The sequence below is a fragment of the Aulonocara stuartgranti genome (genome assembly GCF_965226115.1).
Source record: "Aulonocara stuartgranti genome assembly, chromosome: 7".
NCBI lineage: Eukaryota > Metazoa > Chordata > Actinopteri > Cichliformes > Cichlidae > Aulonocara > Aulonocara stuartgranti.
In genome coordinates this window covers 30,570,812-30,586,026 of record NC_138945.1, presented here as the reverse complement: position 1 = coordinate 30,586,026, position 15,215 = coordinate 30,570,812, and the positions used below count along the sequence as shown (strand labels likewise).

Below are 15,215 nucleotides of genomic sequence, written 5' to 3'. Positions count from 1 at the left end.
TAAGGAATTCCACAACACTGAGTGATACATTTATTTCAAGACAGTATCTCAATTTTTGTGGCACTGAAGTGTAAACAGTTCAAAATACATTGGTCGGAGCTGCGTTTGGCAGCATTGCTTAAAATTTACATCTATACCATTTAGCCTTTTCAGTTCTCAGAGATGGGCCAATTACAAATCAATTCAACACATATATATGAAGAGATTTGTGAATTGTGTTCCTTTTTGAACCTGCTGTTAGTTGCCCCATAAATGTTTGAAAAAAAAAAACAAAAAAACTTTGCAGGCCCCTTTTACAGTATGAAGTGTCAACAAATCTGTCTGTACTAACAGGTTATTTAAATACCGATTTAAAAAAAAAACATTTGCAAATGATATGATATCGGGGATCAAGATGAAACCATCATCCTGTGTGGTCATGACCTCGACAAAATTACATCAATTTTGTCCTTTTAGTGGTGATGAAACACAACAGGAAGTCTGCACCAGCTAATTTTCAGTTCTTCTTCTCTTTGCATTTAAAAATCTGCAGTTGATCTTCTATTTCAGCGCCGGCCAGTTGAAAAACATTTCCGCCCTCCCAATAACTGACAGTGGCAGAAGTCTCTAAATGGCAAAGAGTTCAGGATTTTGTGCGAGTGGCTTTTCATTGGCATGTTTGTGGTCCTCCACCTAAGTTTGGTAGGCGAAGATCAACCAAACAGCAGCAACAGGACGATGCAGGCAGAATTCACTATTATCAAAGGCACTGTAAAAACAAAAGAGTACAAAACACAAAGTAATCAAACTGATTCCATCAGCAACCTCAGAAATATTACAGCTGCTAATTCTTGACTCAAATACATCTGTTGCAGAGTGAATTAAAAATTGAAGAGCACACCAGCAATTTAGCTCACTTAATACTGGGTTATTTAGGAAAAAGTTATTTGATTTTGTTAACATCAGAAAAAAAAAAGTTTGTTGACAGTCATGATAAACTTAAAGTCCACCCTCTTTCATTTTTAAGATTTTGTGTATTAAACAAAAATCCTTAGCAGATCTTAAAAATAGGCAAATGCAACTGCAAATGAATAATTACATATGACATATTACAGTGTGTCATTAGTTATTTAATGAAAGCTAAGCCAAAATGCAGAAGCAGTGTGTCAAAAACTAATTGCATCCGATTCACTAACTTGTAAAATCACCTTTCATCAGTCTCTAACGTGATTGTGGATCGGCCCACTCTTCTTTTCAGGGTTGCTTCAGTTCATTGATATTTGTGGTCATTCATGTGCACACAGTTCTCTTAAGGTCCTGCCACAGCATTTCATTGGAGTTGAGTTTTGGACTTCGACTGGGCCACTGAAGCATTTGAATTCTTATCCTTTTTCAGCCATTCTGTAGTAGATTTGCTGCTGGGATTGGGATCATTGTCATCCTGATTGACCCAATTTTGGCTGTGACCAAAACAACCCCAAATCTCCACTTTGGTCTTGTGTCTGTCCAAAGTAAGTCATGCACCCTATCCGTGACATCCTCCTCTGACACACCAACCCTCTGAATGTCCTCTTTCACTACATGAAACTCATAAATCCTGGCTACTCTGGTCACTCCCAATGAAAATCTCAGCTTAAACTGTGCCACCTCTGTTTCCAAACCATATAAAACAGCAGGTCTCACTGCTGTCTTTTAAACATTCCCCTTCACTCTTCCTGCCATAAATCACTCTTAACACTTATCTCCACCCCATCTCTCCTCTCTTCTTCACCTCTCTTGTGCACTGCCCCAGGTTTTTAACCTCAAGCCTTCACTACCTCTACTCTGTTGTATCTTCACAGTTACAGTTAATATGAGAGTACATTTACTTATTTTTAAGATCTGCTAAGGATTTATGAACAATACAGCCTACCGACCTCTCATGACAGTCCGGACTGAGCGGATGAGATTGAGAATCTGGGCTTTGATTCCTGGATCATCTCCAAAACCTCCAACTCCCTGGTCAACACCCCAACCAACTGCAGACACACGGAGAAATAAAGGAGAAGAGAAAGTACAGGAGACAGATGGGAAGAAAGATGAGAAACACCAGTAAATGAGATAGCAGATGCATGTATACGTGTTTATTTTCCAGTTTAAAAAAAAAGACCACCCGCTTTAATGTTATTCAAAACATTGCATTTTTTTTCTCTGTAATGCTCAACCCTTAATTCTTCCTTATAAATCCCAAACAAGAGCCTCTCCATTAACCAAGAGGCAGCCTGCTAAATGTATACGCGTAGCTAGCTGCTTTTAACCAGTTATTTCACCATATGATGTACGTGACATAAAAAACACTTACTCTTGCTGAGAAATCTCTCCTCATGCAACACAGCGATTGCATTGGTACACAGAATAGCGGTCTGGATGAGAGAGTAAAGAGTAAACGCCATGCTGGCAACTTCTTCTTCTCCTCCTCCTTCTACCGCCACTCCCAGAGATGCTGCTGCCGTAAACAGGCATGCCGACGTCGTGCAACAGACGTAGCCAGATTCACACACACGCGCAATGAATATTAAGTGACCACATCACTCAATTACTCTTTTCTTATACTGTTTTATTGGTGTTTTTCCATCCTATTTCCATTTGATTTACCTGCCCTGTTGTTTTATGCCATTTTAGCTGTTCGGCTGTTGTTTTGAAATCAGTCTTATAAATCAGTTTGACTTCACTCTTACCTTTTTTTTTTTTTTTTTTTTTAAATTTCTACAGCATCTTTAAGAGGCAACACAAGCATGCATGCAGATCCCCAAGTGCTTGCTTATTGCAAACTTGATCCACTCATTCACACATACATTTACACAAGCACCTTTTTCTATGGCTAAGCAAGTTTAACTTAACAGTCCCACACTCACACTCTGATGGATGCACTTAGCATTCAATATTTTGCTGAAGGACAGTTTGACATATAGAAAAACACTTACTTCTGACTAGTCAACAGCCCACTCCATCTTCTGAACCACACTTCCCATAAAACATAAGTTTGCATTTAGATATAATAACCGGGATCTTCTTAACAGCCTGCTTTTAGTTTCAGAAAGAACTTCATGTTCTGGGTAAAGGGACTCCATCCACACAAACATGAACTAGTCCTCCACACAAACATGAACTAGTCCTCCACACAAACATGAACTAGTCCTCCACATTCAGTTTTTCATATAGACTTTTAATTTACACATAAATAGTAGAGAAACTACAAGAACATTCTGAAATACATCTGCAATAACAGCTTCTAATGATAACATTTTCTCAGTAAATGACAACTTTGTCCATTTATTTTATAAACAAGATGAGTGAGTTGTCACTTTTGCTCTTTTTGATTTTGCTCAAACATCACCATCATCGCCACCACCCCTGTGTCTCTTTCTTTTTCATTTCACATTATAATAAATAGTATTATCACAATTGGGGTCTCAGGAGTTGATACTCAAATAAATAAACAAAAAAAAGCAAAAAAACAAAACAAAACGCACACACACACACACAGAGAGATAGGTAGAATGACTGTGAAGATCAGTATTCACATGTATGACATTTTATACAATAAGGTGAAATAATTTACATATAAATATACAACACTGACAAACTTCAGGCCTTTACTCTCGGATGCTCTTTCTGGAGAGAAAGCACGTATACAGAGTTTTTCATTTCCAAAACAACGAGGCAGATTCTGCAGCTGATGGCAGCAATATTTATTTAGTGATAATCATAAGACGTTACGACAGGAAAACGTCTTGTGGGAGAATGAACCTTCACTGTGTCTTACAGCTGCTCAGTTCCATATGGTACACAGTCTGCAGTTAATGTGACACAGGACATAATTTCAGGTAACTCTGACTTTATAAATAAAGTATTAAATATAATCAGATGTGACATTAATTAAGGACAAGGTAAAAACGGTGGTTTTGAAATGCTGTTAATAGAGTTGTAAACTGCAAAATTTATATATATATATATATATATATATATATATGTGGACGTTTTTTGTGGTACCGTGTTGTAGTACCATTGTAAATATCAGTGCTTTATTTATTTATTTATTTTAATTCATCTGACATACTAAACCAAGGTTGTGTGTGTCCAGCCACTGACAAACTGGTGGTGGTGGCTCGTGTTTACAGGGAATGATTAGAGTTGAACATGATGAAGTCCCTTTGGGATCAAATGTTGATAATAGATAAATGTTGTCGTGCTTGTTTCTCTTCAGGGCCATCACTTGGTGATACAAATACAACCTATCTTAGTCCTTTTTCATCCAGAGTTTGGCCAATGTACAGTTGAGCCCACGGGCAGATAAAAACATCCAATCTTTATTTACTTTTTTTTTATGCCTGGAAATTAGTTTTCTGACATCTACAACTGCCTTCCTGGTGGTCCTCAAAGGGCGAGGTTGCTTTGGTCCCGGTTGGCTAATGCTTTGAACGTGACTGCCAACACACTCGCAGTGTCACAGGTTTCAGTCAATTAAGTTCAGTTAGGGAACTTGAACCAGGGAAAAAGAGGAAAAACTTTAGAAATCTTTTACCAGTATGATGTCCCACAGCCTCACATGAGTTCTTAGCAGGCAGTGTGTAGAGAGCAACTAACAGAGGTGATATCGAAGAAGCAGCAGAATAATTGCTGTCCCGCGAAAAGTAATATAATGTATGATATAGTTTCACATCCTCTCTGTCGGTGATGGTCTCTGTCAGTTTTCTGTGTGCTAATCCTAAAAAAAAGGGAAATTACATTAGTTTTACATTCAGGGTAAGAGTTTTTCCATACTGATTTAACTGATTGTTTAGAATCACCCCAGAAAATTATAATAAAATGTAGCCAGTAATGCCAAATGTGTTAATGCTATAAGACAGTTTATTATCAATCAAATGAAAATTAAGTATATTTCACTGTCTTGCCATTATCTCTATTATGATGTAAATATGAGGCTTAATAATGTGCAGCTTGTCAAAAGCTTTTTATGTGATAACTATTTATTTTTACATTTCTTTAAGCTTCATTTTAAATTTACTGAAAAATATTCACCTCTTTGCTACTTGTTGAGATGGGAGCTGATCTTTTCTTTTCTGATGATGTTTGCGTAGGGAATCTGAAAGGCAAAAACGCGACATAAAACGTTACATTCTTCCTAAAGAAATACCTTTAACACTGAAAAAGGTTCTCTAAAGTAAACTTTACTATTATGATTTTATCATTGGTGGAAATATGAAAATCCAAAACTCTAGCCAAGCTGGTGAAAGTAAAAGTCTGTCAACACAAATTAAACATTTTTTGGAGTTCATTTGCATGTCTGTGTGAAATTAATGTGTCATTACTCTCAGACAGATCCATCTGCTGGTTCTAGACACATTTGTCAATTGTTTACGTGAGTATGTGCATTTGGTGTACACATACAGGCTTATAAATTAGCTTGAACCCATATTCATAATCGCCTGCCTTTGTGATTACATGAATGCATGTTCTTGTGTGCGTTTTGGCGCACGCCTTGCCACTGTGTGCACACAAGCGTGTACAGTGGTGGCATGTGTCAGAAAACAAAGACAAACAGCGTCTGTCAGCCTGTCTGCCAGCTGCTCCAGTGATTGATGTCGACGGAAACACTCAGATGGCTGCAAAGGAACTTCTCACCCGTGAAAGACAAACTAGATGATTGGCTCTGTCATTTGATGGACAAATAAGCAAACGCATGTGTCCGGTCAAGTCCTAGTGATGGCTTCATTTATTCAGCCTTTAATTTTTGTTTTTGTTTTAACCCATGGCAAGGATTTCCCAAGTATGCATACAATCTCTAGCAGTAGTCAGAGAATTGACTGGCACATTTCCTCATCGGTTTTTGATTTTTTTTTGTTTCGGTTGATGTGATGTCACTGTATTTTAGTAAGTACTGCATAATTAGTCTTAATTATATTTTTTCTCAAAATCCTTGCAGACAATTTTTAAGGCAATCATGAAGATTTTCTTTTAATTTGTGTATCTAAAAAAGGGTGTTTAATTTGTCATTTAAAAGCATATTTCCATCAGTGTTAAGCACTAACATTAGTAGTCTTACCATCTGTAACTGTTGGACCATCTCCTCTCTGTAGGCGAGCTCTCGTTTCATCTGATCTTGAAAATTGTCTGAAATTAGCGTACAATAAAAACAAACCTTGATTAGGTGGCGCGTGTATTGTCATTTTGGAAAATTGGAGTGATAAAGATAGCCGATGACAGAAAAGGGTTGAGCAAAAAAAAATCGGCGAAAATAAAAAACTGAAAGGTAAAAATGGGGATAAAGGTAAAGGTGTAAGAGACTGTAAGAAAGACAGAAAAGGAGAAGTTGCCCTTCAGAGTATGGAAACTAAAAGGAAATCAGGGTAAGGGGGAAAAAAACTGACTTACGGAAGACAGGAAATGGTGAGGTGCCCTTCAAAGCGTGAAACTCTTGCTCCAGTCTCCTCCTGAAGTCGATCTGTTCCAGCAGAACCTTCTGGAGCTCTTCTACAGAAGGACAGAAGAAAGCAGAAGGAAAATATGAGAGTGGTTGCATTAAAATATTCTCTCACAATCTCACAAATGTCCATCTAGTATAGATTACTAGTTTTCTATGGTCAGTGCAGCTGAGATCTGCTCAAACAGCCCTTACCTTTCTCCATGCTCTCAACATCCTTTTTCAGCTGCACAGGAGAAGCAGCACCCTGGCTTTGATCGCCTGAAAACATGAAGAGACTTAATTTCAAACTTTGAAATTAATTGTTAACTAAACTGGGATTTGATCCACGAACAGGAAATGAGTACAAAACAAACAAATAAAAATAATGAATTTAAGGCCATGCTCATAAACTATAAATGATCTTGAAATCAGTTATTCAAAAGCAACCAGAAAAGCTACAAATGTAAGTGAAGTTAAGTGAAAGCATCAGGCATCATTTGATCGCCTAAAGGAGGTTATGTCTGTTTGTTAGATCAGGATAAGGATGAGAACAGAATGTGCACGGTGAGACTCAACAAGAAAAACAACAGACTGGATGGCAAAAGTGTGAGGAAAAATTAGGAGAAACAATGTCCATAAACATTTAATAAATTAGTATGAATAACAAAGAAAAAATAGAAAAATACAATAAAATTTGCTGATCAAAAAAGACTGATCAAAAAGAGAGTGATAACCCTTCAGAAACTAAAAGAAGTCAGCTGACTTTGTGTGCAGAAAGCCAAAGTTAAGTGTAAGTGTAAAGTGAAGTATTGCAAAAACAACTTAACTGCAGTCTCCATTATTTGGACAGAACTACTTGGTTTTTATTTTGTCATGGACTAATTTAGTTTCCTCCTCTCTTCAGCTGTAAGTGAAGCATTGCAATTCATGTTCTGGCCTCTAGGTGTCAGTACAAGTTCATGGAAACTACTTATGATGACCGGAGACTATGACGAGCTTTACTGTTCTCGCCTCTTATTGTAATATCATGCTTCGTCCAATCTAGTCAGAGAGATTTGAGTCAATCATCTGGTGGCTGTTAAAGCTGAAGAAGGGCGGAGATGTGGAAAGTTTTGATTTTACTACAAAAGTTAAGATTTTTTGACCAATACAAGTAGTTCCTGCAAACTAAAGCAGGATTTAAAAGCCATAAATATGGTTAAAAAAAACATCCTCACAGTTAATAGTGCGAATGTTTTATAAAATATATGTTCTGTCTGTTTTGTCTTTTTTTTAACTCCTGGAGGATAAATCTACTTGTTGCTTTAAAAGTCTGCCATCCTCAGAACAAATATCTCCATTACATGCTGTGTTTTTCCTTCAGATTTCCAGTGTCTGCCATGGTAAGCATGCATGTGTGTGTTTGAGCTAATGTCTGAATTGTGACAATGAGGCATTGAACGCCTTAATGAAGCAAGTGAGCACCCTCGATATGTGTATCCTCCTCCAGTCATTTCATGTCCTGGCTCCTTAAGCCTCCCTATGCTTCTCTCTCTCTCATTTAGAACAGAGAGAGCTCTCCTCTCTCCTCCTCTCCTCTCTCCTTTCCTCTCCTCTCTCTGTCTCATTTGACAAGCAAATTTGCAGACAGTGCCCGAGGATAACAACCTCGTTTGACAGTCAATTAACCGTGAATAGTCAAAGCCAAGGCGGTTTGCATTACATAAATGGAAAATTAGATTATTTTTTCTCCCTAGAAACAGAGGGAGAGTTTAAAGACAGTGGAGGGGGGTGGAGGGACTCGGAGGAATCAGGCCTTCTAATCACGTAGAGCTTCCCACCGCCCAGGGAGACGTTTGGCAATCAGGGGAAAGGTGGTCTCATTTAATTTGTTTCGTGTAATTTTTCGAAATACATTATACATTATGCACAGGGATCATTACGATGTGTGTGCGTGTAGGGGTTGAGGGAATGGGGGGTAGATATAAATGTTGGCACAGATGTCATAAAGCACTTTTAATGTCTTCCTGACAGATATAAAAAGGTAATAAGCTGTGATCTTTTTCAAACGGGAAAGGTTTTTTTGCGCTGAGAAAGGGGAAAAAAGGCAATTATGTCGGGGGCGATATGGGTCTGGGATGGAGATTGCCAGCGCGGCTGCTTATCTCTGAGCTGATGTTTTCTTGTTGAACTATAACGGCCCCCCTAAGAGTAACAGCCCTAGCGACAACGCCACTAAAGAGAGGAGCCGTGGCAGAGCGGCGAAAGAGGCAGCTTTGCACTGCTGTTTCATCTCTGTGTGTATTTATATGAATCCCTTAACTTGCCATCTGAGAGGACATGGAGATGGAGATGGATAAAGCTTAAGAGTCAAAGGCTTTCCCTCACTGACTGAACTGTTCTGAATGTCATTTGTGTAAGAAATCAGTGTCGTTTTGCAAATAAAGTCATAAAGTGTCAGTTTTTAATCAGCATTTTAATCACAAGTAGGTTTACTTTCTAATATAAATAATAATCAGTGTCATCAAACACCAAATATAAGCAGACGGTATCCATTCCATCCCAATAATTATACTTTCAGTGCCTGATTTGCCAGTTTCAACTTTTGCCTTTAGTTTATTTTCTGTGTTCTATCTGAATGTAGCTGTTTTGCAACCACTTATAAAAAAAGAATAAATACAAAAACGTGAGTTTTTATACCTGAGTTCTCCCTCCAGTAGTCCGGGGCCGACGTCTCAGTCTCTGGTACAAAGAAACTATTCTGTTCTTTTGTTTCATCTGAGAAAAGATGAGAGCGAAAGACAGGAAGACAGACAGGAAGAGAGATTCAGTAAGGGCCATTGGCTGAGCTGGTTATCCGGACACATGGAGATAACTAAGTGTACGCATGATGTGTGCGTCTCCTTTGTGTGTATGCATTTGGGAGCTATGGTCGAGCGTACGCATGTGTGTTTGTCAACGCACTGCGAGAAAACACGGGGAAGACATTTTCTCCGGGAAAAGGGTCAGAGTGGGAGATGAGAGGAGCAAATGAAACGTCACAGGAATATGAGCCTCACAGGAACACAGGGACACTATAAAACCACTCACTCAGACAATAAATGAAACAAAGATGCTATAATACAACAGACTCGGACATCTGATGAAGCAAATAGTAACAGTTTGCTGAAATAGATTGTGTAATGCTATTTGATGAAACAGTGTAAAAAACATTTGATGAAACTGAGACATCGTAAAACAACTGCAGGGTGGAAGATGTAGCGTCCAACAAACCATGCAACCAATATAGTGATTTCTGGAGATTATATATGAAAGATTATTTGCTGTTGCAAATTTGATGGAGAAAAAAAGGATGATGCTTAATGTGCTTTTTAACTTTTGTGTCAACAACTATTTTTCAGTTTCAAAACGAATGCATTTAATTAGATTTCTGCAATGCCGCGTTCTGTGTTGTGGAGACTTTAAAATGAAAAACTGTTCCAAAAGATTAAAACGTTTGCGCTTACCGGAAATGCTGGAATTGTCTTTGGTTGCATATGCAGGAAGTCCTTCGTCTCTGTTTTTGTGAACCTGGAAATCAAATATAGTTGATAAATATTTAATTTAAGACAATAAATTTAAAAAACTGGAACATGCACTGAGGCAGGGCAGTCTGATTCTGATAATACTAATACTACTAATAATTTAATCTGCAATATACTGGAGACTATGCTTTTATTCCTCAAAATGAATACTGAGATAAATCTGCAGTGTGTTGCTAGATGATAGTTTAACCCCCCCAAAGAAAACCATCGTCAAAATTGAACCTCTACTTCCTCCTCCTCTTGGAGGTCTGGTTAACATGGGAGTCGACAGGTTAAAGATTAGAGTTGCCCTAACAAGCTGGGGTGACAGAGGGAGAACGAACACAACGTGGCCATTAAACAAGCCACACCTGGGCCTATTAGCTAGTATCAGAGTGAGGTGACTGTTTTCATGTCTACGGGGAGAAACCAGCCTATCAATCTGCTTATGCAGATCACACCACTGCCTGACTGCGGCACCATTTAAATAATAATTAGCTAAAGTGGCCTGTGGGGATATTTACGTTTTTGTAAGCTGTGTCCTCCCGGTGAGGTGGGGTGGAGCTTGAGAGAGGTAAGCTGGCAGGAGGGGAGGTGGGCAGGCTGGGAGACTCCTGCTGGATCGGATCTGAGGAGGATCGAGGGGACGTACCGGGATACATTGCGCCACTCCCTCTGTCTTTCCCCCTATCCTCTCCAGCATTGTCACTCAGCGCAGAGAGGTACAGGTTGGTTTGAGTCTGTGGTGGTCTGTTTGTAAAGCTTCCCTCCTCTTCATCATCTTGCTTTGATGACTCCACATCCACTTCCCCCTCCTCCTCGCTTTCTGCTCCCTCCGGTTCCCCATCACCTCCACTTTCACTTCCATAGCTGCAACTGCTAGTTGGTGATAGCCGCGGGTGTTGGTCTGATCTGGTGACTACAAAGTCTTCATCCGTTGCTCCAGTGACCCCTCCGCCATTGCTGTGGAGCTTGGCAATGCTTTCTGCATCTTTGATGACAGGTCGGAACGCAGAGCCATAGCTTGACTTCCTTGACTGGAGAGTTGGGTTCTCCAGTAGTTTGAGCCAGCCCTCTGAGGTGACAGGGCGAGGGTCGGTGGTAACTGTTGTACACTCTGTGTCAAACAGCCCAGATTTGGGTGTGGTGGACCCGCCACTGGGAGTCATAGTTGCATTGATCCCACTTCCATTTCCACTCACAGCTCCAGATTCACTGGGGTCTGAGAGATCCAGGAAGGCCTGCCTCAGTGAGGGGTTGTCTGTCAGGGAGGAGAGGGTGCTGGGCTGAGGATGGATGTAAGTGGGGACAGGGATTCCTCCTGCTGCTCTTGGTGGCCAAAACATGCAGAAAGGAGGATAAAAAGAGTCTTTTCGACCGGGCCATAAAAGACCAGACAACCCTGCCCCTTTCTGTCCAGCTGGCACATCACTGTCCTCTTTTTTCTGCTGGCAGAGGCCAAATGCTGGAAAGGGATAAGGGGAGGGGAAGAGTGATGTAGGAGGGAACTTCTGCAGCATGCCGAAACCTTTGCTTGGGACAGGAATGACAGGGTAACTACGTGGTGTCTTACGAGGAGAAAGACTCCCTCCATCCAGATCATCCTCATCTTCAAAGCGGGTTCTTTTCTGAGCACCCAGCTCAGGTCCCATTACGTGAGGCACCACTGAACCTGACAGACTCTTCATGGGACCCATAGCAGAACAATGGGAAGACGAGGGCAAGGCTCTCTTTCGGCTGCCTCCATTGAACATAGCTTTGACATCTTCCCACGCATAAATTAACTCCTCTGGTGGATGTTTGTCGGTTAGTTTGAGGTGTCGTCGCCAGGAATTAAAGTTGGCAGCATCAGGCTGGGTATATTTGGTTTCTGGTGTTGAGCGGTGGGAATGGAAAATAAACTTATTTGGGGAGAAGTACATGTTGCAGAAGGAACACTTGATGCATTTGGCCCTTGAACTATTGTAGCGTGCAGGAATGAAGTTACCACGGCAACCCCAGGCGCACTCATGTGTTACATCGAAAGCAAAGTTGTCGGGGAGTTTCGGTGGCGAGTTCTCTCCGAGAAAGGACTTGCACAGACGCTCAGCTTCACGCTTGGTGATCATGCCACAGCGTCGTGACGAGATGGGCATGGCGCCGGCCCTTCGGAGTATCTCCAGCTGAACCGGCGTGCACTGAACACAGGTGATGCCCAGTGCCACCCGACGATTGTGAATCTCATTATAACTGTAATTCTTGAGGAGTGTGTTGGAAATCTGCGCCAAGCAAAGTCTCTCTGTATTATCTATGACCAGTGATACAATGGGAACGCCATAAAGGAAGACCTGGCCAACCTGGTTGGGTTTGAGTGGTGAGGAGGAAGAAGAAGGAGAGGGTGACGATAAGGAAGAGGATGAAGAGTGGTGATGGGTGGGCCTGGGTGGAGTCAGGGGTTCCTGTTGGTAGGGGCCTGTTGAGCTTGTCATTATGATATCAGTAGGGCTTGAAAGATGAGTCTTGTCCATGCTCGGATAAAAAGTAAAAAAAAAACCTGGAAAGAAAGAAAGAAAGAAAGAAAGTTCAACATTTATTAATTCATAAATAACCTTTTAAAACAGTTTACGAGCGCTTCTCTACCTGTATTATCGGCAATATGAAATGAGTTTCTTATTACCTAATATGCACTTCGACCAAATAAATATTCCTCAAAATAATAAATAACAGAGAAGTGGATAAGGGAGAGCAAAGAGAATAAATAAAAAAATCCAGTGAAATGTAACATTTTAATTAAATGTATCTGATTACCCTTTCAAAATCTGTTTTTTAAGAAAGTTAACAATTAATTTAGAAATATTTTGACATCACAGCTAAATGCTTATTTTAATATTTTTAATGTATTTTAATTTCTGACTATTCTTGCAATTTCATAAGGGGCACAGAAATCGAAGCTGAATTGTGCAGATGGAATATTATTGCTGTTACTTGTTTTGATGACAGCAAATATATTTTTTAAATGCTCAGGAGGTATATCTTGATGTGGCTCCTGCGAATTTTTGAATTATCAAATGGGAAAAATGATTCAGGAGGATGAGGAAACACTCTTTCATAAGCACTGCTGTGAAGTGTACTTTAAAAAAAAGAATCATTAAAAAAAATTAAAAATAAAATAATGCAAATACCACCAATGGCACATACGGTATTTTAATAAGGTTGCATATAGTTATTATTATTATTTCTGTACCATTCACAAGGCTTTGCTTAAATGATGCCAATCTTATTGCCTTTAATAGAACTGTGGCACTTCAGATGTCCCATTCGTGCGTTACTTCATATACTTTTTATTGTGTTTATTTATTGTGCTTATTTTAATATACCTTATATTTTTGCATATATTTTAAGTATGATAATGATAATTACTGAATATAACGAATAGTGTAAATAAGAGATTTATATGAGCTTCTTGAGAATAAAAGTTATTTTTTGTAAATGTATTATGAATATATTGTTTTCACTTTTTTTAGAAACAGCAAATTTGCATGCCAGAAATTTCCATAAATCCCTTACAGCGCATCTTATGTTGGTTCTGCATTCACACACAGTTGTGATATATTTTAAAAACCGGTATAATATTTTACAAACATTTCACAAAATTTTAAATTAAAGAGATCGTTGCTAAGAAATTACAATACATTTATACATTCTAAGAAATGTAATAATTACATTGCGTATTACAGAAAAAGGACACTGGGTCTAAGAATGTAAAACAACTGCGGTGTTTTTCTTCTTCTTCTGTTTGATTTAACTACTCATAGGTACAGCATAAAGACGACACGCAGGACTCCGCATACCAGAACTTTAACTCAAGAATTCAGCCCGTCTTTAATTTTTACTATATTAAATTTTTTCTTTACATATTTCTTTTCTTTTTTTATGCTGTTTGTTTTTCTTTTTTTTTCGCAGAAAACACACATGCTTCCATTAAAGTTTTCACAAGTGGGTTTCACGTTCAACTTCGGTAGAACAAAATTAAAACAATAACAACAACAACAAAATAATAACAATAATAATAACAACAACAACAAAAGCAATAATAATAACAATGTATTCCAAGGAAATAGAGGACTGTGAGTTATACATGCATCGCATTTTCTGTCCCCACTGTTCATGTAACACAAATCGATAACAGTCTACACTTTTACAACACTTTAACCAGAGTAAGCTCGGGAATGATCAGCAGTCCTTACCTTCGGCTTCTGGGGAAAATCCCAAAACGCGTCAAAAATATCCCGGTCACGAGAGAAATCGATTTATCCTGCGCAGCGTTAAAAGACTCATTTTATCACGTAAAAAACAAACAAACGAGAAACCTTGTATCCGGGAAACACGTGGAAGCTATTTTTTATTTATTTACTTTTTAACTGTAGAGAGAGCCTGCTCATGATGTGAGTAAACTGCGGCGCTCGCGCCGGCTTTATTCCCTTTTCTGAGACACCTCGCGCAGTCCTAATCCCCCCTCCTCTCTCTCCCTCTCTCTCTCTCCCTCACGCGCTCTCTCTCTCACCCGGCAGCACACCTGCCTCGAGTTTGATTGGAGTGTGGCGCGAGCTCAGCCCACCATCCGGGACAGACACCCGCACACCTTCACGCGCGCACACAAACCTCCCACCTCCCGCCTTCCCTCACTGCGCCGCTCTGTCCAAGTGAACAGCTAAAATGACGTCTCCCTAACTGTCAGCGAAACGCTGGAAAACTCAAATTAACGCCACAGAGGTCCAGGGTAACATACGCACGACACCGGAATGAGTCCAGAGCGCGCGCCTTCAAACTTTAAACAGCCACCTACACTAAAAAAAGACAAACCCAGGATATAGGAGGGGCGCAATTTTAGCTATTTTACTTACCATATCATCGGCCTAATGAATATTAATTTCAGCTTAAGTGGTTATTTTCACACAGAACCAACCATAGCTACGCTACAAGCTGTTGCCATCAGATGGTTGTCTGCTGTTGGTCCGCGGGACGCACACCCCGAGTTGCAAATTAATTACCACCAAACTGATGTTAAAAGAGACTGCTGGCAGCACACACGGTCCGACGAAGAGACTTGAATTGGAAATATGGCTTTTAAACACAGACATGGTGTGGAGTAAAACACTAGCTTGGCCGTGGGGGCCGAAGAAAGGAAAAATAAAAGCTGAGACAGCAGACAGACAGGCCGGCAGACAGTCTGAGGATCAGAATAATATCTATCAGGGCAGCTGATACCC

At 39.8% G+C, this 15,215-nt stretch overlaps 2 protein-coding genes across 9 annotated transcripts in view; both read right to left on the bottom strand.

The window, feature by feature from the left end:
* Window positions 1-2,470, bottom strand: ier3ip1 (immediate early response 3 interacting protein 1). Its single transcript, XM_082539186.1, has 3 exons — window positions 2,321-2,470; window positions 1,896-1,997; window positions 1-748 (listed from the first exon to the last, which is right to left on the bottom strand). Exons 1-3 carry the CDS (start codon window positions 2,409-2,411, stop codon window positions 693-695), a joined length of 249 nt encoding a protein of 82 aa, XP_082395312.1. The 5' UTR covers window positions 2,412-2,470; the 3' UTR covers window positions 1-692.
* A 1,529-nt stretch (window positions 2,471-3,999) lies between these two features.
* Window positions 4,000-15,215, bottom strand: part of skor2 (SKI family transcriptional corepressor 2) — a 109,413-nt gene continuing 98,197 nt past the window's right edge. For 6 of the 8 annotated variants that reach the window (XM_082538851.1, XM_082538852.1, XM_082538854.1 and 3 more), the window contains 8 exons: window positions 10,491-12,499; window positions 9,910-9,973; window positions 9,104-9,181; window positions 6,638-6,703; window positions 6,394-6,492; window positions 6,065-6,132; window positions 5,041-5,104; window positions 4,000-4,726 (listed from right to left, as the gene is read on the bottom strand). In XM_082538851.1, the coding sequence (XP_082394977.1) occupies window positions 5,048-5,104; window positions 6,065-6,132; window positions 6,394-6,492; window positions 6,638-6,703; window positions 9,104-9,181; window positions 9,910-9,973; window positions 10,491-12,473 (2,415 nt within the window). In that variant the 5' untranslated portion in view covers window positions 12,474-12,499 and the 3' untranslated portion in view covers window positions 4,000-4,726; window positions 5,041-5,047. Of the gene's footprint in view, window positions 4,727-5,040; window positions 5,105-6,064; window positions 6,133-6,393; window positions 6,493-6,637; window positions 6,704-9,103; window positions 9,182-9,909; window positions 9,974-10,490; window positions 12,500-14,192; window positions 14,815-14,849; window positions 15,207-15,215 lie in introns of those variants that run through there. The other 2 variants (XM_082538857.1, XM_082538853.1) reach the window with 2 other exon arrangements.